Source organism: Podarcis filfolensis, assembly GCF_964270895.1.
Source record: "Podarcis filfolensis genome assembly, chromosome: 9".
Lineage (NCBI taxonomy): Eukaryota > Metazoa > Chordata > Lepidosauria > Squamata > Lacertidae > Podarcis > Podarcis filfolensis.
This window is the reverse complement of record NC_139610.1, coordinates 37,065,597-37,088,840: the sequence shown is the minus strand read 5'-3', so window position 1 is coordinate 37,088,840 and position 23,244 is coordinate 37,065,597. Positions and strand designations below refer to the sequence as shown.

General features: G+C 41.9%; 1 protein-coding gene across 4 annotated transcripts in view; it reads left to right on the top strand.

Annotated features, from left to right (window-relative positions):
• The window catches only part of GLRB (glycine receptor beta), a 28,620-nt gene extending 9,601 nt beyond the window's left edge, over positions 1-19,019 (top strand). The window contains exons 3-13 of one of the 4 annotated variants that reach the window (XR_014552161.1): positions 2,934-3,040; positions 4,112-4,179; positions 4,347-4,576; positions 5,355-5,437; positions 6,440-6,580; positions 10,850-11,002; positions 11,154-11,259; positions 11,815-11,910; positions 12,790-12,905; positions 13,575-13,867; positions 18,149-19,019. Coding sequence is in view for 1 of the 4 variants with exons in the window: in XM_083631243.1 (XP_083487369.1) it covers positions 2,934-3,040; positions 4,112-4,179; positions 4,347-4,576; positions 5,355-5,437; positions 6,440-6,580; positions 10,850-11,002; positions 13,575-13,867; positions 18,149-18,445 (1,372 nt within the window). In the remaining 3 variants the exon portion in view is untranslated. Of the gene's footprint in view, positions 1-2,933; positions 3,041-4,111; positions 4,180-4,346; positions 4,577-5,354; positions 5,438-6,439; positions 6,581-10,849; positions 11,003-11,153; positions 11,260-11,814; positions 11,911-12,789; positions 12,906-13,574; positions 13,868-18,148 lie in introns of those variants that run through there. The other 3 variants (XR_014552160.1, XR_014552162.1, XM_083631243.1) reach the window with 3 other exon arrangements.
• Positions 19,020-23,244: the final 4,225 nt, after the last annotated feature.

Genomic DNA, 23,244 nt, shown 5'->3' with positions numbered 1-23,244 from the left:
TTAGCCTGACTCATCTCTACCTTTTGGCCTCCCTCCTCCCACTCTCCTGCTTCAGCTTCTGACTCTGATTGTGGACTTCTCTCCGCCCCACACTCTCCCAGCTCACTAGGCCCTGTGACCTCTTCAGCTTCCAACACCTCCTCTTCCCAGACTTCTCCCTGTTGTCCTTCAGACCACTCACTGTTATCCCACTACTCCTCAGGCTCTGAGCCCCTGGTGGTTCCCCAGCTGGTTCCTCCTCCCACTCCTCTTTGTCCAACCTGTCCATGACGCAAGTGCACTAGCCCATGTCCCCTCCTCTCCATTACATTTCCCACCATTTCCCAGACTTGGGATGGCAGCTGGATGGCAGATGTGAAAAGAAGTGGCCCTTCTGTACTCATGGAGGCTCCCTATGGTTTTTGGAACCCTAATTTTCTAGGGCTTCTAGAACCCTGATTTTTCCAGGGTTCCAAAATGTGTTGGGAAGCCAGCACGAATACAGAAGGTTCCCCATTGCAAACAGGTGCCATTTGCAAGGTGGAGGGAAACTGGAACAGTAATGTGGAATGGAGAAAAGGTAGTGCATTCAGTCCCACAGCTCTCCTTCACATGTTTAATGCCTAAAGGTGGCATATGTCATTTTTTGAGATGCACTAAGGTTAGAGATGCTCTGTTGATATATCTGTAACGTTTTTGGTTCTCACGAGGCAGGCTAGGAGTTTCCAATACAGTATTGTTTATGCGTAGGAGGCTCTAATTGTGGGCATCAGCTTTCTCTGTGGGCTCAGCCACACTGATAGCTGTTCCTGCCACTTCTGGTTTTCTTAGCTTTTTCTTCTTGCCATCTGAGCTGACAGCAGATGCTTCATCATGGCAGTCGTTGAGTAAGCCTGGCATAAGCAGAGAGGCCCAAGCAGAGAGAGCTTCCACTCCAGAGCTGCAGTGTCAAGGCCTTCTGGCCACATGGCAGCATTCCAACCTCACAGTTTACTATTATGTAGAAGGTTATGGTTATTTAGGCCTTGCCATAAAACCCCTATTAGAACAGCTACTGTATGCCATTTCAGTTATAATTTGGTCAACTTATAAAAGATCTCCAAGCCAAAGTCCCCCCTCCCCCCACACTCTTTTTGCTACTGACTGAACACAACATTTCCCATCAGTATGTATTGAACGTAAGGCTTCTTCACAATATTGGGAATGCCTGCCATTTTCATTTGAGGGCATTTGACTGGCATTTGGGGTGCCTTCAAAGTGCTCATGCTGCTGCTTCAACAACGGTTGCACAGGTGCTAGCTTGCTGGTTGGATGAGCACCCTACGTCACCAGCATCCTACGATGTCTAACTTCCTGGCATTTTATGAACGAACTCTTTAACTGATTATGAGCACAAAACATGACTCAGTTACTGAGGCACGTTATTTAAGCGTGCATTTCATACTGGAGTTTTTGCTGGACTTTGCCATTGTGAAAGGATGAAATCTTAAGATCACCATGACCTAAAGACATCTTAGGAATTGTAACTAGCTTACTAGGAAAACAGCAATGCCACCATATTAATAGCAAGAGCTCTCCAGACACTCAGACCCTGCATTCCATTTGTTGTCCTGCATTCAATGCACTTCCATAAATGGGTCAAGCAGGTATACATTGTTCAGAGGGCCAGTGTGTGTTGATGAACCCAACCCCATTCCCAGAGTTATCCAAAGCCACCACAATATGGTTTGGAGATCTACCACCTCCAATAGGATGTGTAACTCCTTACATCTCAACCACACACTATGTGATGCCATGCGCTCACGATGGCGATGCTCCTTATCTCATAGGGCATGTCCTGACCAATATGCATAATGGATAAGTAAGAGCTCTCCCAATATTTTGGGGTCATGGGGCACATTTGAAAACCTCAAAAATTGGCAATGTTCAGACTGTCCCCCCTAACCCAACAGCCCTCCCCCTAAAAGCTGAGTTTGTTTGCTTTTTAAAAATAAAAAACTAGGAGGGGCAGGGACCCTTGGTGGACACCAAGGGGATGTCTGAGAATGCCAGGGACACCACGGGTGCCATATTGGGGACCCCAGGGCGAGATCATGCACCATGCTGTTACAGCTTTTCCGGGGGGTTGCCAACTTTTGCTGGATAATGAAGACAGATGACATTTTGCTCACAGTGACATATGCGCTTGACATTCACAGAGACATTCACATCTACTTTTGTTTCTAATCAATTTGATTTTGAAGACAGAAATGGAAGAAGACAGATACCATTTTAAAATGCCTGTTATGAATGCAGAGAATCACGGCAACTCTGTATAGTCTGGTTGAGCCTGATTCAAAACCAAAGGAAAGGAAGACTGGTTTGTGTGAACTTTGTATCGGCACAGCATCTGCTTTTCTGTTAACGGGGGGTGGGGATGGATTTTATTATTTATTTATTTTTACATTTTTAGCTTTCAATGTGCATACAGTGGTACCTTGGGTTACGGACGCTTCAGGTTACAGACTCCGCTAACCCAGAAATAGTACCTCAGGTTAAGAACTTTGCTTCAGGATGAGAACAAAAATCGTGCGGTGGCGACGCGGCAGCAGCAGGACGCCCCATTAGCTAAAGTAGTACCTCAGATTAACAACAGACCTCCAGAATGAATTAAGTTCTTAACCCGGAGTACCACTGTATTAGACAAACACCGTCTCCCTCGGCCTGAAAGCAAGATGAGCGCTGCAACCCCATAGTCACCTTTGACTGGACTTAACTGTCCAGGGGTCCAAAACAAAACAAAAAACAAACAAAAAATAGATTCAGGTTTTTCAGAAAAAGTGTGGCTCTTTTGTTCAAATACGTTACAAATTTATTTTCACTGTTTTTGTTTAATTTTTGGAGCTTGAATCAAATATACTAAGATCAACTGTCTAATTCTAACACAAATAAACAGTGTACATTATTTTTAACAGACAGCAGTCAGCTGAAGATCTTGCAAGGGTGCCTGCAAATTCTACCAGCAACATATTGAATAGACTTCTGGTTACTTATGATCCCAGGATAAGACCAAATTTCAAAGGTTGGTTAATGTACAATAACTTCAGTTTAGCTGTTGAAGCTACTTAAAAATTGTGTGTGTGTACCAACAACCAATTACATTTTATTCCCTTAATTCTATGGAATGGACTGATGAGATTCCAGTCCACAGTAAACAGAGAGGTAACTGAGCCCTTTAATCTTAGCCTGGCTTGTGAAGTTAAAAGAGAAAATCAATTAATCACTTAGGCTACAATCCTATGCATGCTTACTGAGAATACTTCTGAAGTTGTGGCAATGGCCAGGAAGTGTCAGGTAAAGTGATGGGCAAAATGGAACCAGAATAGAGACTCAAAACCAAATTAATTCCATCATTAAAAACTCCTGTGGGGGTTGTGCCTTATTCATCTCACCTGCCTCCGAAGGCTGCCCTTCTGTCCTTGATTTGGAAGGAGGCCAGGCCCAGGGATGTGACTCAGGCAGAGAGGCAACAGGCAACCTTCTCCTTGGAAGGTGGTTCATTTCTGTCCATCTGCATCAGGGGGATTGTAGAGCAGAGGTGATTAAGTAGACCCAGTGAACCAGATCTTTATTTCTCCTCTTACCGAGCCGCATTATGACATGCGGGTGGGGATACCCACCTGTCAATCACATGATGTCACAGTGACATCAGGTGACCCAATTTTTTTTGGCTTCACTATTTGAAAAATGTTCTTATTTCCCTAATGCTGTTGTGAAATTTGAAATGTGCTACTTTACCAGGGATCATTGCCCTTGCTGTTACATGTACATCTGGGGTTGTAGCCAACTAAGTTATATTCGAGTTGGCCAATTCAAATTTATAGGCCTAAGTTAGTGATATCCATTAATTTCAGTGGGTCTGTTCTGAGTAGCACTACATTGCTCAACAACTTTGGCAGCCCTACTAATATATCTCTATCTTTTTCTCTCTCCCAGTTCTTCAGCCTCCCTATCCATTGCATGACTCTTGAAACAGAATTATCCCAATTCTTTTTGTTATAAAGGTTTTTTAAATGTGGGGAAGAGAGGGTTTATTTTTATTTTTATTTTTGAAAACTGTAAGACTTATTCTCCTTCTCTCTCTCTCTCTTAGGAATTCCAGTTGATGTAGCAGTCAACATTTTCATTAACAGTTTTGGATCAATACAAGAGACAACTATGGTAAGGCTGCTGTTTCTTGGATATCTGCTTGTGGGTTTATTAACATAATTTATAGCCTGCTTTCCATGAAACCAAAATAGAGCTGTGTAAACATGCTTCTTGATTTAGGCTTCGTATGTTGCCATTTTCTTGCCCGTCTGATGCATTCTATAATATGTTTCCAACAGGATTACAGAGTGAATATCTTCCTAAGACAAAAATGGAATGATCCTCGACTTAAACTGCCCACTGACTGGAAGGGGTCTGACTCTTTAACTGTAGATCCCACCATGTTTAAATGTCTGTGGAAGCCAGATCTGTTCTTTGCAAATGAAAAAAATGCCAACTTCCATGACGTCACACAAGAAAACATTCTTCTCTTTATATTCCGTAATGGAGACGTACTGGTCAGCATGAGGTACTTTCTCTTTTCAACTGCAAAGTTTTATTATAGACTTTGAACATATGAAAGTCACTGCTTGATTAACTGAGGCACAGATTTGGGATTTTTAAAAAAATTAAATTAAATTAAGTACATGATACTTTTGAGAAATAAAGTGGAGCCACTATATGGTCAGTGAGCCTGAATGCTTGCTTGAAAATTGTGAGTTAGAATGGCTGTTGATCTGAAATGGTATGGCTATCTGCAATCGTTCTGAGGACATGAACCACTGGATTTGGGAAGTTAGAAGGGTATTCACATGTTACATTCAACAACTGTACAATGAGTACCTGTGTGTGCAAATAATTGAGCTGTTTTATAACGTTGAATGAGTGTAGTCTGTATACTTGCATACACAATAGCTGAACTGTAGGAAACATCAAATCCTTCATACAATGTAGAGACAGCTTATACCTGTATTCAGTGTAACATAAGAATAAGACAAGTACAGGGACCATTCTCTTCCACTGACAATTTCTCCCATTCACAACTCCACATGGATACTATACAGATAAATCCACGAGCCTAATCATGTCTCTGTGCTGTATGCTGTAATGAAGCATGTGTTTTCTACGTGCTGAAAATGTTGCAATGAAACTCCCCTAGAGTAGAAAAATAAGTGCATCTTTATATGAATACATTGCATACTGATCTGCTACATTTGTGAACATGAAAGCAAACAACAGCCACCACCTCCCCTTTTAACTTGAAGATTGCTTTGAATTGCTCATAAGCTTTCGGTTTATATTTCCAGATTATCCGTTACGCTTTCCTGCCCGTTGGACTTGGCCTTGTTTCCTATGGATACACAGCGTTGCAAGATGCAGTTGGAGAGCTGTATGTAAATCAGATTGTGCATAAAAATAGCTCCCGCTTCCTGTTGTGCCTATATAAACTGAAGAAAGGATACACAGTGCACAATGCTGTTGAATGAGGACTTGTACAATGGTTTCAAAAAATCATGTTCATTGGTCTCCGTCTTTTATAATTCAACCCCTAGCTGTGGTACTTTGATCCTATGCATCAAAGTCCCTGGGAGTAAGTCCCACTGAACTCAGTGGGAGTTATGTCTGAGTTAAAGTACATATAATTGTACTCCATAGGCCTGATCTTAAAATAATTTGCTTGGAAGCTGAACTGGTTTTCACTGAAATTTGTATCTGTCAAAGGCTGTTAGGATCATGGCGTAGTTTTAGCAGGGATGCTTATCAACTTCAGGGATTCTGTATCACAAGAAGGGTGATGTGGGTGGGTGTAACCATGCCAAAGTAATGTATGTGATAGGGAGGAAAGACCTGTGGACCTACCTCCCTGCTCCTTGCCTGGATTGGGGTGGGCTGGGTAGCAATGGGGTTGGAGCCATGCGGTTGCATGGGGAAAAGATTCACAGGCTGGATGTCAAAAGGGAGAAAGCCCTACCCTCAGTAGAGATATAACTCAACTTTGAAGGAGACACCTGCAGCATAGTTTCAGAGGACAGTCTTAACCAAATGAAAGGTTCTTCAAAGAAAAGGTGGTCCTTCAGATGGGCTGAGACCAGAACCATATAGCGCTTCTCGAGTCAAATAATGGCATGTTGAATTGTCTGAAAACAAACCGGAAATCAGGGAAGATGTTTCAGCAGCAGTGAGATATGACCAGCATAAAGAATATCCATGAAGTAATGAGGCTGCCATATTTCGAGTCAAATAATATTTCTAGGGGGCAGTATGATTGAGAATTGTAGAGTTGGAAGGGACCACAAGGGACATCTAGTCCAACCCCCTGCTATGAAGGAATATAATTTGGCTATTGCATTTGTTATTTTTATCTCTTAATCCTTTTTTCCTAAACACCTAGTTGGTTACACTACCGATGATTTACGATTTATCTGGCAATCTGGTGATCCTGTTCAACTAGAGAAAATTGCTTTGCCACAATTTGACATTAGGAAAGAAGATATTGAATATGGCAACTGCACCAAATATTACAAAGGAACTGGTATGTACTATTGATCATTGATGAATTTCATGGCATGGTCAGACTCTGTTCACCTATAGCAGTGGTGTCCAAACTTTTTTCAAAGAGGGGCAGATTTGATGAAGTGAAGTGAAGGGCCAACCAAAGGTTTTTTAAGGATTGCACCCCAGGAAATAAACAATAAACTGCCACAGGGGCCGCATTAAGCCCCTGAAATGGACTTTGGACATTGGTTGGTGATAATCTGTTCTGTCAAATTCTGACATTTTGAAAAAATAATAATATTTGGGTTAATGTTTAGATGATCATCGACATATTAACCACAAAGTGATGGGAAAAAATGCTCTCTCTAAAATAAGATATCAGACTGGAGGGGAAGTCATGTTTGGTTTTGCAGCAGTTTATGCAATCCCAATATCTGTCTTATCATTCAAAATATCTTGATATTTCTAATGGGCTATCCAGGTAGAACAGCAGCAGCCAATGTCGTACCCTTTAGATGTTGCTGGTCTACAGTTGACTATTTGCTGTGTTGGCTGGGGCAGATGGGAGTTGGAATCCAACAACATCTTGAGAGCACCACATTGTCTACCCTGATGCAGGATATAGATAGCACTCAACCCTATGAATGGTATGCTTATTTGTGAGATAGAACATGTTTGAGAAAATGCACCTATATTTCTGAATGGTGCCAGAAACCGTAAACAGAAATATAATATGTCAGTTACTCTGGATGTGAGTGAAGCAGTTGATGATTCACCACTTCCAGAACCCAACCAGAGTGAAAAGTGGTGCATTTTCCATTTTCTCCCCCAGCATTCTTCCTCCCCCCTTCTCATTGAAACCAAAGGTGGGCAAATTACTCAGGCGATCTTCAGGCTGGCGCAAGTAAGGGGCCCAATCCTGGGGAAACAGAGGGGCTTTGGCTGTAGCAGATCCAAGATTGCTTCTACCACACATATGAAACCTGACACCACCAACAACTGGTGGAATCAGCTCTATGCCAATGGAACTTTTTGCAGGTTTGAGGTTGGAGAACCTCCCCAGAGGACATGACCCTTTCTGCCAGTAACCCTTTTTCCACCAGTGGAGAGGCACCTCTGCTCAGTCCTAGCCTCCTCCAGTCAGCAGATCTGGGGTTGGGATTGCTCCGTTCCTTGTTACACTGAAGAAAATTAACCATATAGGCAAGAACTCCAAGGAGAGGGGGACTGAGATACTTAATTCACTGGGTCTGTCAGAAGAATAGTTTTTTCACTGACTGTCCTAAAACATGGAGCTAGAGCCTAAGTAGGAAAAGACCTGTAACATTTGCTTGAGGGGTTCGCCTGATCTGAAATTCAGCAAGTGCACTAAAATAGAGTTTGTTCAAGCGATGCATTCCAAGTAGAGCTCTTGGTGATGCAGCCATATAATTTTAGACCTTGGGCTTAATGGCCTGGACTATATTAAATGGTCTGATTTGGGATTGGCCCCATATAGAAGAGTCAGAATGGATATTTTATGATGCAAAAAAAATAATAATTTCTACCCTGGTGGTACCATATACCTTGTGATGGAATTAATGGTCTCCATTATCCTATTTTGGAGAGGTCAGAAAGGGAGTAAATTCCAACAAAGTCAGTCAGGTTAGATGTCTGAAATTACATGCACGATGTACCAACGGTTACAACTTGTTTCATCCATGTACCTTATGATGTAATTGTTGGCTCCTGGAAGCAATTTTGGCAGGGCTTCCATCTGTCAAGTGACCCAGCAGTTGCTCATGGGACGGGTAGTGTTGGAAATGCCACTACTTTTGTAAGCTGTCTAGGTATCCTTTGTACTTAATGACATGTATTTTTGGATACTGGCTCTTCTACTCTAATACTTCTGATGGCTCAATGTTCAACCAAATACTAGGTCTGTTAAGTGGTTAACAAGCCAAGCTTATTACGTGAACAGGTGAACAGATTAGTACTCACTATGAAGTTGTGCCACACTTTTTAACAACAACAAAAAGAGGTGCTGATATTGTGTACCATAGAGTACCCCCTGAAAAAAAGCACTGGTTTCACCACTGATGCTACTGCATTAAACCTTAGTTCCTGAAACCTGATCTGTGATACCTGGTTTATGCAGATTGCCGCTAGGTAGCTGCAGTTATTTCTTGCTAACTATGATTGTACTAACTGGTCTTGATAATTACTAGATGATTAGCCTAGTGAGTCATACTAGTTGACACTATAATCAGCATGGGGGCATTATGATGAGGTATGTAAGAGGGGGAAATAATCAGACCCTCATCAAAGTGATCAATGGAGGGGGTGGATTGCTGACTCATTTGCATTAGAGCTTTATTTTTGCCTGACATCAGTCCATTAATTAATTAGTTTCATAGATTCAAAATCAGTTAAAGGCTTCAGTACAAATGCTAGATTTTTGTATGTGGGTCTAACTGTAGTAGCAAGATGAAGAAATTCATAGTCTGCCGCCATTTTATGGGGCAGTATCTCACCATATCCTGAAGATTGTAGGAGAACATAATACAATTACGAGGTAATTGCATTCAGAAACAAATGGCATCATATATTTTATTCAGTTATATCACTGTTTCTTCCCTATTTCATTTCATTCCTCTATTAAGCAGTGATTGCCAAAGTCCAGCTACCAAACTAACTCTCGTTGTTGCCCCAGGCTGGTTTTTACAGCTGCATATTCTTTGACTGGATTTTGAATCAGATTGTAATTCTGCAAAACTGAGATGCAATGTGTGTATTGGCAGCTACAGCATTGGGATTAATTGTTCTCCCAGTTATGTGCTTACTTTTAGAGGAATTGGAATCCTGATAGCACTTAACACTACTAAACGTATGCTAAAGAGTGATCCAGCAAGTTTCTATGCCAGGCAGGGAGGAGAGTTGGATTGAGTTGTTGCAGTCACTTTGCTTGGCTCTGCTGTTACAAGGGCAGGGCTGAGACAAAGGGATTCTGAGCCAGTCTTGTAGCCATCACCTGTTGTGGCCTCATCCAAACCCAACTGTTGCACCAGCCTAGACTTGGTGCTGGGATTGGCCCTGATTGCCCTGGCCCTCCTCCACCTTCTGTGACCACTGTGGTGTCACTGCTTCATAAACGCCACCCACCACACAGGGGATAGGAGTTAGGATTGCACTCTTAGTGTGTGGGAGCAAACATGGATAGAGGCAGCACAAGCAGGAGGAAGTTCCAAGATATCTCTTGTGTTCAGTTTTGACTATTGAATTATTATTATAATGAAACTGCCAGCTGGCCTCCCTTAATGTGAAATTTACATTGTTCATCTCGGTGACTAGGAATGTTATGCTTTCTATTGAAATATAATATAAGGGCTTTTAGTCAGAGCAGGAGTGAATTTCTGACCTAACACAAACAGCTGAACACATAAAAGTCATATATAGTATGGAAAATGAAATAAGAATTTGACAATCTGTGGAATCCATTTATAAATGGCATAGAAAGCATTCCACTAGCTCAAGATCATAAAAGAGGAGAGGATCAAATAACCAGTACATGTTCAATACGTTAATTAGACAATTTTGCTCTTCATGTTTTATTTAGTTGTATTTTGCCCTGGACTTTTTAAATGATTATTCCCAAAACCATTAGCAGCGAACTTTATGTTTTATTATGAATGTTTGTACTTAGGTTTGTTGTGTAAAGAGATTAGCTAGAGAGTGGTCAGTCCTGTGTCTGAAGCTCTGCACTCATGTGTCACTCAAAATCATTGAGAAAATTCATCCAAACATTATTTTTGTATTTTACAAGAGGAGATTTGCACTGTCACACAATGAAATTTCGTTACATAGATTTCATTTCCCACAAAAAAATAGGAAGTGGAATACTGCCATATTGGCTATGGTGTAATATCTGCTTATGTTTTATATACAAGAAGATGTAATCCTCTTATGGAAACAGACCTGCCCTTTTTGTCTCTATAGGCAGAGGAGGATACTGTATGTATATGTGCACATATGTGAGTGTGAGAAACCTCTTACATTCACCAAGCCTTCGTCTTGCTTTTATTTTTCTACTGTCAACTGACACAGAGCTGCTGAAAGCAGATATTCTCTTTGTTCAATCTCCCCCCACCCACAAAGTATTTAAACTTGAATTAGGGCAAGCTCAAAATTCAGGACAGCTTCCTTTGAAATCATATGAAGAACCCACAAAATGTGGAGCAGGGGGCTGGGTGATTTTTAAGCATCTGTATCTGAGACCAGGGGCTTCTAGAAACATGAATACCTAAGCATGTCTATTCTTTCTCCAAAGGTTACTACACCTGTGTAGAAGTGATCTTCACTTTAAGAAGACAAGTTGGCTTTTACATGATGGGTGTTTATGCTCCCACACTGCTCATTGTCGTCCTGTCGTGGCTCTCGTTTTGGATCAATCCTGATGCAAGCGCTGCAAGAGTGCCTCTGGGTAACCTGAGTTTCACCTGCCGTCAGAACCACCCAGTGTCACCCAATGTCTGTTCTGTGGTTGCTTCAGTAGCAGATTTCATTGGATTACTGAAGGCAACTCAACTCTCATGGCATGCTCTTCACTCTCATCCCAATCTTCTCTTTTTCAGTCCCATACATGTCTCCACTTTTTAAAAGACAAGATCTGTAGCCTATAAACAGGTTGCTCCTGTCTCTGCTCACTAAATCACCACTGTGGCCTGTATGAGTGCAACTGTGAGTAGAACTTCAGAAGCATTATCAGCTTTGGGGTGCAGGGGTAGAATAACAGATCCTGGATCTTTAAACCTTAGCCAAGGGGAGTATACGGGGCTTCACCAACATTTGTTGAACATATGGAGGGTGGGATGATGAAATGCTATGATACCCAATTCCATCTGTAGATTTTGGCTGAGAGTGAGTCTCACTCTCAAGTGAGCATTTCAGCAACAGCCTAGAGAACTTGGATTCCTATTTTTGTTTCATCACCAATAGGTTTGAGGGCACCCCCCAGCAAACCACCTTAGGACCCATCCAAGCACTAGCTTGGCTTTAGTGTAAGTTGGTTTCTTGATAGGCCCTAGTGAATTCTAGTATGCACCCGCAGTGCCCCTCAAGCTTACCTAATGGTAGAAAGTGAGTAATGGTGGCTCTAAGCAGCTGTTAGATGATGTACCACAAGTGCCAAGTACCAAAATAGCCATGAGGTAGACAGCAACAGTGGCGCTTTAAGCATCCTAGCAGCTGCCATGTTCATTTCCTAAAATGACCTTGATGTTCAATTGTTTCAAGAGTGATGCTACATCCAGGGCATTGGAGGAGTTGGAAATAGTCTGCACCCAGCAGTCCTTTGAACACCAGTTCCCAGACTACCCTTTCCCCAAAAAAGTAAGCTTAAGCTGCCCTGAGCATGCATCTGTGTTGGTGGGCCCTGAGGCCCTAGCAGTTTTCCAAAGATACCATGTGATGCTGTTGCCCCCTTCAAGGAAACTTGAAGATGGTAGCACAAATAAGTTTCAGACTTAACTATGAACCTTGCAAATAGAAAAGTGAGACAAGACAAGCTGTCACCAGTCAAAGGGAAAAGGCTGCACAGGTACAGTCCTCACTGAAAGAGCCCCCCACATTTATTCAGTTTGTGGGGTGGTCCTAAGTCACTTTAGCAGGGGGAAGATGGTGTGTCACTGTCTTTAGTTCTCTCTGCATGAGAACGAGGACTGGACAGGCTCCTCTAAATCAAAAGTTGTAGTTTAGTCATTTAGCCGTGTCCGACTCTTCGTGACCCCATGGACCAGAGCACGCCAGGCACTCCTGTCTTCTACTGCCTCCTGCAGTAGGGAATCCTTTTTAGACCACATGCCAGAGGCAAAAGAGGGTGAAGCATTCCAGGCAAGCAAAAACTCCTAATTGTGGCAGGAAGGAGGGCTGGCAAGGGGTGTGGCCGGGGGAGGCGGGAGTTGCAAGCACTAGATAGAGAGGTCTGGTGGGGCGTATTTTCCCACCTGGTCTGTGGTCTCTTACCCAGCCTATGGTCTACACAACCTGTTGTCCTCCTGTTGGCTAGGCCCCAGGGCCTTCAAATTCCAGCATGTTCAGAAGCCCTTCTCTGACATTTTCTGAAGCCATAATACTGTTGGTTTCAGAGCAAAGTGGCTACTTGATAGAAATCTTTCTTCCACCCCCTTCAGCCAGATTACACATTTCCTTTGAAATAGTGTAAGATCTTATTCTTTTCCATTTCTCTGAGGCTGAACTTTTCACCCTCAGATTCAAGGCAAATGGAAAGTAGCAGCAGGCCACAGTGACCTCCGCTGCCCTGTTGAACAAAGCAATGAAAGGACAAGCTGAACTCTTATTCTAAAATCTGAAATCCATTGACTGAGGTTAGTTTTCAAACTTTAAATGGCTGTGAAGTACAAGGTATTTGAAGGACTATAGAATGTAGCTCTGCAAAGATGAATATCCTTGGCTCTTTGCCGTCAAAGGTAGAGAGTTGTTAAATTCAACACACATTTTCAAAGTAGCAACATAACAACAGGATGGATGCTTCAGACTGTTTTGAGATGTATAAAATTAGTACCCATATAGACAACCACTTTGATTGCTACATTCCCTGCAGGGAAACTCAGGAGCAGAGATAGCCACCAGTCAAGGCACTCGGTTTCAATATTACTCCATCATTTTGTGACATCTAAAACACCATTTGATTGGTGGTAAGAACTAGCGCTGATAAGGGGGAAAGACATAGTTGTGCCATGATAAATAGAGCAGTTAGCAACAATAAAAACTGTTTGTAGCCATCATTGCTTATATATGTGTTCAGAATTATTATGTGATCAGTGCATGCACCGGAATCCATAATTCACCTTGTACATTCATTTTCATCTCCTGCAAAGCATATGTGGTGCATCAGCAAGTCCTGTTCCTTTTTAGGAAATGTCATCCTTTAGGAACTGGCAGCATAAACATGGGAAGAGGCAGCAAAGAGGGAAAGGGCTAGCAGTGCAGGAAAGCTTCTATTACATTCTTGGATCTTTCCCACTCCACTTTAGGTATCTTTTCAGTGCTCAGCTTGGCCTCAGAATGTACCACGCTTGCTGCCGAACTCCCCAAAGTGTCTTATGTGAAGGCCTTAGACGTGTGGCTGATTGCCTGCCTTCTCTTTGGGTTTGCTTCGCTGGTTGAGTATGCCGTGGTTCAGGTTATGCTGAACAACCCAAAGCGAATCGAAGTTGAAAAAGCCAAAATGGCCAAAGCAGAGCAAGCAGAAGGGAAAGGCGGAAATGCTGCTAAGAAGAATACTGTGAATGGCACAGGCACCCCTGTTCACATCAGCACTTTACAGGTAAGTGCCCTTATTGTGTCTTTACTTTTGCTAGCTTGCTCAATTTTCTCTTGTTTGTTTTTTTAAGCATAGGGGGCAATGCTGTGTAGATGCTTGATTGGAGGGGTTTTGCCTAAGTAGTTCATTGTATTTGATTGTGATGCTGCTGGGAAGCATTTTTGAAAGTTTAAGATGCTTGCTGAAAGAGCTTCTAAAGTAGGCGCACAAAGAAGCGTAAAAAAAAAATCAGACTTGTCCCTGCCTTTAGCCAGAGGGAGTTATCTGCCTCAGGGAGCTGATTTGGGGTGTCATGGCAGCAAATAGTTAGGTATCTGATTTATTGTTTTATTTTTACTGCAAGGGAGGGGGAAAGGCACTTGCAGGATTTCCTTGACTAGCCTTAGGGTAATATGTACCATGGCTTGTGGGGAGAGGCATCATTTGCTGTTCCAAAATGCCATGGGAGGGCCCTGAGAACAAGAGATGTGCAACCATGGTCCTTTGCATCAAATCCCTGAAAGGGGTGCCATTCAGAACAGCTCTGTTTTCTTAGAGGCAGCACAACATTGCCGTGGCAGTATAATGTAGTATTAGGTATTCTCGAAGGACCACCACCACACCTTGTACTAGGAAGATGCTTTAGCCATAAGTGGGATTAGTCTTTTAGCTCTTTAAACGAATCAAGTCTTTGGCCCCAGGAAATTTTCTATTCCTGTCCATCATAAGACAAAATGTCATGCCTCGTATTAAATGCTGTGATCCTGATCCATGGACATAATTGATTAACCTTTTTAAAAAAGAAAAGAAATTGCAATTCCTTGGGAATGGGGAGAGTAATGGCAGCTGCACTTGCCTTTCTCACTAATAATAATAATAATACATTTTTTATTTATACCCCGCCCTTCCCAGTTCAAAAACCGGACTCAAGGCGGCTAACAACAAATTTAAAACACTTTAAAACACTTAATTATAAAAGCAGCATAAAATACAGTATAAAAACCATGAATAAAAATCAATTAGATAATCCCCAGGGCTAGCTGGTCCTACTTGGCCAGCGAGGAGGCCAGGGGAGAATTAGCTGTGGGGTCTCAGAGCGGGTGATCTTCATAAAAAGGGGAGGGGGAGGGAAGAGAAGAGAAGAGAAGGGAAGGGAAATAAAAGATCAGGCTGAATTGCTGCAGTCTCATAACAGAGAAAGCAAATGAGAGCATCTTTTCTCACCATGGAGCACAGAAATGTTCTCTCTCACACACTCCAGCTTTACTCTTTCCCCATCCCAACCTTTACCTTTGGTGTGTGAGACACACACGCAGGGTGCGCCAGGTTAGAGAGAGCCAAAAATGTGTGACAGTGTCAGGACAGTGTGAGAGAGAGGTCTGTGTGACTATATTAAGTGTGGCTAGTTTTATATGTGTGAGAGAGAGAGAGAGATTGTGTGTATGTGCTCCTGCCTCCGTCCCTCCAGATTAAATGGACCTCCAGGGCCAGTGATGGAGCTGCATAACAGAATGCATTTATTGTCTCATCAATTAACTCAGAAGGTATTTTCATGGCTACAGTTGAGCATCAGAATGATTGCGCAAAACTAGATCAATTATGCAGAAGATGCATAGATGCATTGCTATTGCTTAATTCCAGCTGACAGTCATGGGGAGATGTACAGCTTAGCTTCCCCTCTGAACAGTAGGAAAACACAGCAGTTTGTTCCCTGGTGCCAGAACCTGCCTACCAAGAAACAAATTACCATCTTGCACCCTCTAGTGACGCTTTGCGGCATCATCATCATTTAGAACAAATTCCTTTTGCACATACGTAGTAGGCTATGTTTCTTAGTGAAGCAGTGGTGGGTGTGGGCGCTTAATAGTTCAGTTCAATTTGAGAATTCTGTGCTTCTGTGCCAATCAGTGAAAGGAGTCCCTTAGTTAAAATTGTATGAAATTATTGTGGTCTCTTCCAGTTTTTTTAAAAAAATAATATTTTATCAATAACATTTCATTTATAAGAAGATAGAATGAGAAAAAAGAAAGCAAGAAAAAGCGGATGAGATTGAAAAAAGAAACAATACTGTTACCTTAAAGGTAAAGGTAAAGGTACCCCTGACCATTAGGTCCAGTCATGGCCGACTCTGGGGTTGCAGCGCTCAACTTGCTTTATTGGCCGAGGGAGCCGGCGTACAGCTTCCGGGTCATGTGGCCGGCATGACTAAGCTGCTTCTGGTGAACCAGAGCAGCGCACGGAAACACTGTTTACCTTCCCGCCAGAGCGGTACCTCTTTATCTACTTGCACTTTGATGTGCTTTCAAACTGCTAGGTTGGCAGGAGCAGGGACCGAGCAACGGGAGCTCACCCCCTCGCGGGGATTCGAACCGCCGACCTTCTGATCGGCAAGTCCTAGGCTCTGTGGTTTAACCCACAGCGCCACCCGCGTCCCAACTGTTACCTTACCAAACATTAATATACAGAAATGCATATTCTCATTATCCTAATATACATATACTTTTCAATAACCTAATATTGTCTGTGTAAACTCATTCAAAATATCATTGTATTTATCCAAAGAAAGTCTGTGTCTATAAGCTGTCCATTCATATGTTGCCACTGTTGTCTCTTCCAGTTGATCCCACAGCTCTAACATTATCCTTTTTCGGTTTGTGCTTTTGAACATACGTATGACAGTGCTAGCTCTGTCAGTAGAGCATGAGCCTCAGAGTTGTGGGTTCAAGCTCCATGTTGGGTGAAAGATTCCTGCATTGCAGGGACTAGATGATCCTCCTGGTCCCTTCCAGTTCTATGAATTACCTGATTCTATTGTTGTTTCAAAGAAGGTCCCTTTTTAAACTTCCTTTAAAGGCATACATTCATTTTTCTCTCACTGTTTCTGAAGATAACGTGAAAAAATAATGTGAGAGGGTGTTTTTGTTTTTTTTTTTGAGGCCCAAATATTTCAGTCTTTCCTTGTAGGGAAGTTGATTCTTTGGGTTGCCCAGTCCCTCAAGTTTTGAAATATCACATTTTCATCCTGCCCGTTTAAAGATACTGCGCCCCCATCCAATATACATTGGCTTAAAATAATGACTTTGGCATCATGCATGTGATGCATATATTTCTGAAGGTGATGAAAATGTAGGCAATCACTCCTAAAAGAGAAATATGTATATTGCTTGTGTATCTTTTAAAACCTCTAACGAGAAATCTCCTGTCCCTTGCTTCTGATACAAATCAGCACAGAGTCACAATTTTGGCTAGCATTGCCCATTCATATTTCCCTTCATAGTATTATCCAGTCACAAAAAAATTGCCCATGTTTTCTTTCTTTCTTCACTTGTGCAGTTTGTCATCATGAATATTTTCTGAAATTCCTCACAATGCATTTATTTTTTTAAAAGGACACCCCCACCCAGCTTCTGTTCAGATGGATAAACATAATTTGCCTTAGAGCAGATTGTTTAGGACTTTATTAGCATAGATTTTAAATAAATTACCATTATGGTTCCAGAACTCTGACTCTTTGATAATGACAAAATGTGTTCAGCATGAAGACTTTGATGGATGGAATCTGAATTGAGCCAGGCAGATGTTTATTTGTGTTTTTAAGGCATATAGATATATATTCCAGCTGTCTTCATATTTATGCCAGAGTGGTTTAAAAATCCAATTGCAGATTAAGCAAGATATACAGTAAAACAATTAAAATCAATACACAAATAACACAATTGGAACAGCAGCATGAAAACCTGGCAGTTTGGTATATCTTACTTGCATGTAATTAACAGAGCAAAGGAACAACTGGAATAGCTGCAGAGTTCAGTCGATGTAGGCTCCCAGCTAAAATTACAATGCAGTCCAAACCACATCTACTCAGAAGAATTCAGTGGGGTTTACTCCCAGGTAAGGGGGGTTAGGACTGCAGCCTTAGTCATGAGTCTCAAGTTGCAGCCCAACCCATATAGAATAGTCAAAACAAAAAAAAATTTTTCCTTCCAGTAGCACCTTAAAGACCAACTAAGTTAGTTCTTGGTATCAGCTTTCGTGTGCATGCACACTTCTTCAGATACACACTGAAGAAGAAGAAGTGTATCTGAAGAAGTGTGCATGCACACGAAAGCTCATACCAAGAACTAACTTAGTTGGTCTTTAAGGTGCTACTGGAAGGAAATTTTTTTTTTTTTTGTTTTGACTATGGCAGACCAACACGGCTACCTATCTGCATATAGAATAGGTTATCTAACATGGTTGTGTGCTTGCTATTGAAACACTAGAGTAATTCATGGCTTCCGAAATGCTGTTTGTTTGTTTTCCTAGGTTGGGGAGACCCGATGCAAAAAAGTTTGTACTTCGAAATCTGACCTGAGATCCAACGATTTCAGTATTGTTGGAAGCTTGCCAAGGGATTTTGAACTGTCAAACTATGACTGTTACGGAAAGCCCATCGAAGTGAACAGTGGGCTTGGGAAGTCTCAGGCAAAGAACAACAAGAAGCCCCCTCCCCCCAAGCCTGTCATCCCGTCAGCCGCCAAGCGGATCGATCTGTATGCAAGGGCGCTGTTTCCATTTTGCTTCCTTTTCTTCAACGTCATATATTGGTCCGTATATTTATGATAGACCTTTTTATTTTTGGAGGAATAAAGAAGTGTGTGCAATATATGCCATTCCATTCCATCATGAAGGCTGGTCTGCAACAATTATTTTGCATTTGCAAAGCAATATATTGCATATTAGATGCCCTATGTGACTGTAATTGGGGGGGGGGAGAGAAAGGGGCATCCTGGTTTTGAATGAAAGCATGACACCGCAATGTCTGTGCTTGAACCAACTGTTGTATATAAATGTACAGCGTACATCCTGCTTTAGGAATATACGAAGGACAACGCATACTACATTATTGAAGCTGGACAACACTCCCTATGAACATAACCAAGAGTCAAAGTGTTTCTGATAATGAAACCGATGTGCACGCTGATTACCAGTAAGATCAATATTCTAGTATATGTAGTATTTAAAAGTTCTCCTTATGACTCTCAAAGCCAAGACCCATCTTGTTCTTGTATAAAGTTAAATGGCACTGTGGAAGAACAAGCTGATGTTGTAATTCAAATCATGTAGACTTTGTAAGTGGGCCAAGTATATCTTAAGCTGATCTTGTCTATGTGGAAAAATAAAGATCAGAGAATTACTAGTTTTGCAAAATCAGATCATTTATTTAAAATTGCACCATGTGTTTCAGCATGAGCCAAGCGTGCTGCCAAACATAGTGGATGGAGACTGGCTCAGTGCAACGGACTTTGAAGAAACCAGGGCTAAAGAGTTCAGTCCTATCTATAAGTTCACTTACAGTGCAGTCCTACATACTCATTACACTGGGGGTGGAGACTTGCAGCTACTACACTAGTAGAATGCTGCTGTTTCTATTAGATGCTCAGCCTAGGAAGGGAAGGATCAAGTATGGAACCAGAACGTACAAAAATAGTATAAAAAATTCAGATACAGCATCTGTGGAAATGCTACCTGTGCCCACCAATCACATACTGTGTCAGAGATGACACCTACAGGTTATTCATACCCAGAGGTAGCCAGGGAACTCACAGTGATAGAGATACGCCCCCCCCCAGCACAAAACCCTCTGTCACCATACACATAAAAAGCAAGATGGCAACATTCTGCCCTGCAGCTGACAGGCATCTCTCAGGTAAGGGCTTTGAATCCCCTTAGACTCCTCGCAGCCTAAGCACAACACTTGCAAGTAGAAGATGCACAACACAGCAGCCAAGTATACCTGCAGATAGCACTTGCAGTCTTCCTGGGACAAAGGCTTGAGACCCATTCAGGAGGGTTTTATGGGCCACATGCAGTGTTCTCTTGTGGTGATGTGGGTGGATGGGCATTTTCTAATTTGCTCCCCTTCCGTGAAGTTGATCATAGGAAAAACCCTGTGTCCCTGGTCTGCAATGGGTTGAACTATCTTCCTTTCCTTCCCACTGACAGTCCTGGATCGCTCGGGATACCCAGCCCAACCTAGAGCAATCCAGGGCTTTTCCCACGACTCAGGAAAAGCCCAGATCCTTTCTCATCACCCAGTTCAGTTTAGGCTTTGGGGTTCAGCCAAATCCAGTCTCGGCCCTAGCCATCTGTCATGGATTACAACCTATAATCTCAAAGTTTACCATACAGTTTTAATGTCCCTATTTAGTGTTGCTTCCAACCATATAATCTGGAATGCAAGAGCCCTATCTTTCCCCCAAATCCACAAAAATATCTTTCTGCGGTAAGATCCTAGCAATTAAAATCGCCATAAAGCAAACAGCCCACATTGTTTTCCTCACATCAAATCTCCACACATAAGTTTGGTAACGAGAGCAAGTGAGACACTGCTTGGAAGAAAGCTTTGACTTGCACTGTCTTCTTGAGGTCTGTAATTTCAGCCAACCAAATAAAGAAATAGCTATCTCACAACGGAGATGAAATTTATCCAGCCAAGACTGTCATAGTGAAGAGCAAAGAAATGGGGTTTGTGTATCTGAACATTCAGGGTACAGTGTCTTAATTAAGATTACAGTTGTTTGAGGCCCCTGGAGGAGAATCAAGTTACAAAGCTTTGTCAACTGACACTGATTCAGTCTTGCTTAGCATGGAATTGCATTTGAGTTGTTTATTTCACAAACAGAACCATGTATTTCCTATTGACAGTGTACTTGGGCAAACAGAATGAGAATTTGACTTTGTTTGTTTGCAATTATTGAAGATTCATCAGGCCCCAAATGTCATGGGGGGGGGATGCCATGTGGGGGGAGGGAAAATGTGCTTGAGGAGTTTATTTATTTATTTATTAAACAAAATTTATATACCGCTTGATTAGTTAGACCTCTAAGTGGTTTGCACTAAGAGGATGAGATAGAAGTATTCTAATAATTAATAATGATAATGATAATAATGATAATAAGAAATATCAACAACCTCAGATATGCAGATGACACAACCTTGATGGCAGAAAGTGAGGAGGAATTAAAGAACCTTTTATTGAGGGTGATAGAGGAGAGCACAAAATATGGTCTGAAGCTCAACATCAAAAAAACGAAGATCATGGCCACTGGGCCCATCACCTCCTGGCAAATAGAAGGGGAAGAAATGGAGGCAGTGAGAGATTTTACTTTCTTGGGCTCCATAATCACTGCAGATGGTGACAGCAGCCATGAAATTAAAAGACGCCTGCTTCTTGGAGAAAAGCAATGACAAACCTAGACAGCATCTTAAAAAGTAGAGACATCACCTTGCCAACAAAGGTCCATATAGTAAAAGCTATGGTTTTCCCAGTAGTGATGTATGGAAGTGAGAGCTGGACCATAAAGAAGGCTGATCGCCGAAGAATTGATGCTTTTGAATTATGGTGCTGGAGGAGACTCTTGAGAGTCCCATGGACTGCAAGAAGATCAAACGTATCCATTCTTAAGGAAATCAGCCCTGAGTGCTCACTTGAAGGTCAGATCATGAAGCTGAGGCTCCAATACTTTGGCCACCTCATAAGAAGAGAAGACTCCCTGGAAAAGACCCTGATGTTGGGAAAGATGGAGGGCACAAGGAGAAGGGGATGACAGAGGATGAGATGGTTGGATAGTGTTCTCGAAGCTACCAGCATGAGTTTGACCAAATTGTGGGAGGCAGTGGAAGACAGAAGTGCCTGGCGTGCTCTGGTCCATGGGGTCACGAAGAGTAGGACATGACTAAACGACTAAACAACAACAATAATTAAACATAAATTAAAAAAAAATACATATGGGACATTTCAAAGGGTTTTTTTTATTACAGAGATACAGTGTTTAGCTCATTTCATGTATGCAGACAGCAACAGCAGCTTATAATGTTGCCACATGGAAATGAGTTCATGTAGCAAGCTGCCAATATGAGGAGTCTTTGGAAGAAGCCATGACTATTTAAAGTGGTATGAACTGGAGAAATAATTCTTGGCCCTGATCTATCAGGGGACATTCACAGGTTGAAACAGTGTATGGTGTTCTTGCTGGATTTTAAGAACTGAGTTCATACACGGAAGTATTATGCACAACCAGCTTAATCAGTGAGGCATTATATGCAATCCCCACTTACACTTCAGGGTATGAATGAGATAGGGCTTTTATATCTCCATCCTGCAGTTGAATTGGAATTACATGGGATGGTTCTCTTTGGATGTGCATTCCCTTTCCCTGTTCATGCACAACACTTTCTCACGAACTGAATCATGTTGGATTGCATGGCCAGATTTGAGCAGTTAGTGCATGCCACACACATGACAGGACACACACATAGATTCATCTCCCTTCAACTCACTGGTTCTCCAGATTCTAGAAGGAAAATAATTACCTTGTGCTGCAAACCCCTTTGAAGTGTATTTTCCTTGTTAGCAAAATGACTTTTTTTGTAATTATTGCCTACATTTTAACTTTACCGTCTTTCCATATGGATTTACTTTTCAAATTAATTTCTGTTCCTCTTTGCTCTCGTGCCTTCTTGATGGCCTTTGTGTTTATCACCAAGGATTTAATCAATAATGTAATAATTATTTTTTCTACTAAACTCACACAAGAGGATACATGAGAACTGTGTGCTGTGATATGCTTGGTAATACAGGTCTGAAGTGGAATCACTGGCAAAGGCTGGGAAGCAGAGTACATGAGGAAGCAAATCGTGTTTTGTTTTGCAAGGTCATTAACTATATCCCACTGCAACCATTTCCCTCTCACTTCAGTGAGGAGAGAAGAAATTCAAAATGATCTTTTAAATCAGTACAATGATTTGTCAGATTCCTTCTTATTCTTACACTTCTTCAACTGCAAGCCACCAAGAGTAGCACTGAGACATTTCTTATCTCTTGATTCCCATGGTTAAGTGTTAGGTTTAGATTGCTCAAAATAGATGTTTTGACACACAGGTGTCTTCAGAATTTCAGGTAACCTAGTACACTCTTTTTCCAGCAGTTGGCTAAAACCTTGCCTGTTTCATGTCCTTCAATCCCTAGGACAACAGAATGAGACCAAATACAATTGGCCCATGTGATTTATTTATATTATTATTCCATTTCTGCCTGCTTTTCAACCCACAGGCCTCCAATTCAGCCATAAAACAGAAGACAGGCAAAAGCAGCCCAAAGCTCCTTTCCAAAACCCCACTCTGTCCTATGTGAGAAATGCATTTTAGACCAGTTGAAGAAGTTTCTGAGACATCTTCCAGGGCAGCTTCACACAGAACATGTTACAACAATCCAATCTGAGAGGTATCAGAGCATGGAGGCAAAATCACATCTGTCCAAAAGGAGCTATATGTAGTTGGTAAACCAACTGCACAGCTGGGAATGGGCACTCCTAGTCACTGAGGCCACCTGATCTTCCAGTGACAATGTTGAATCCAGG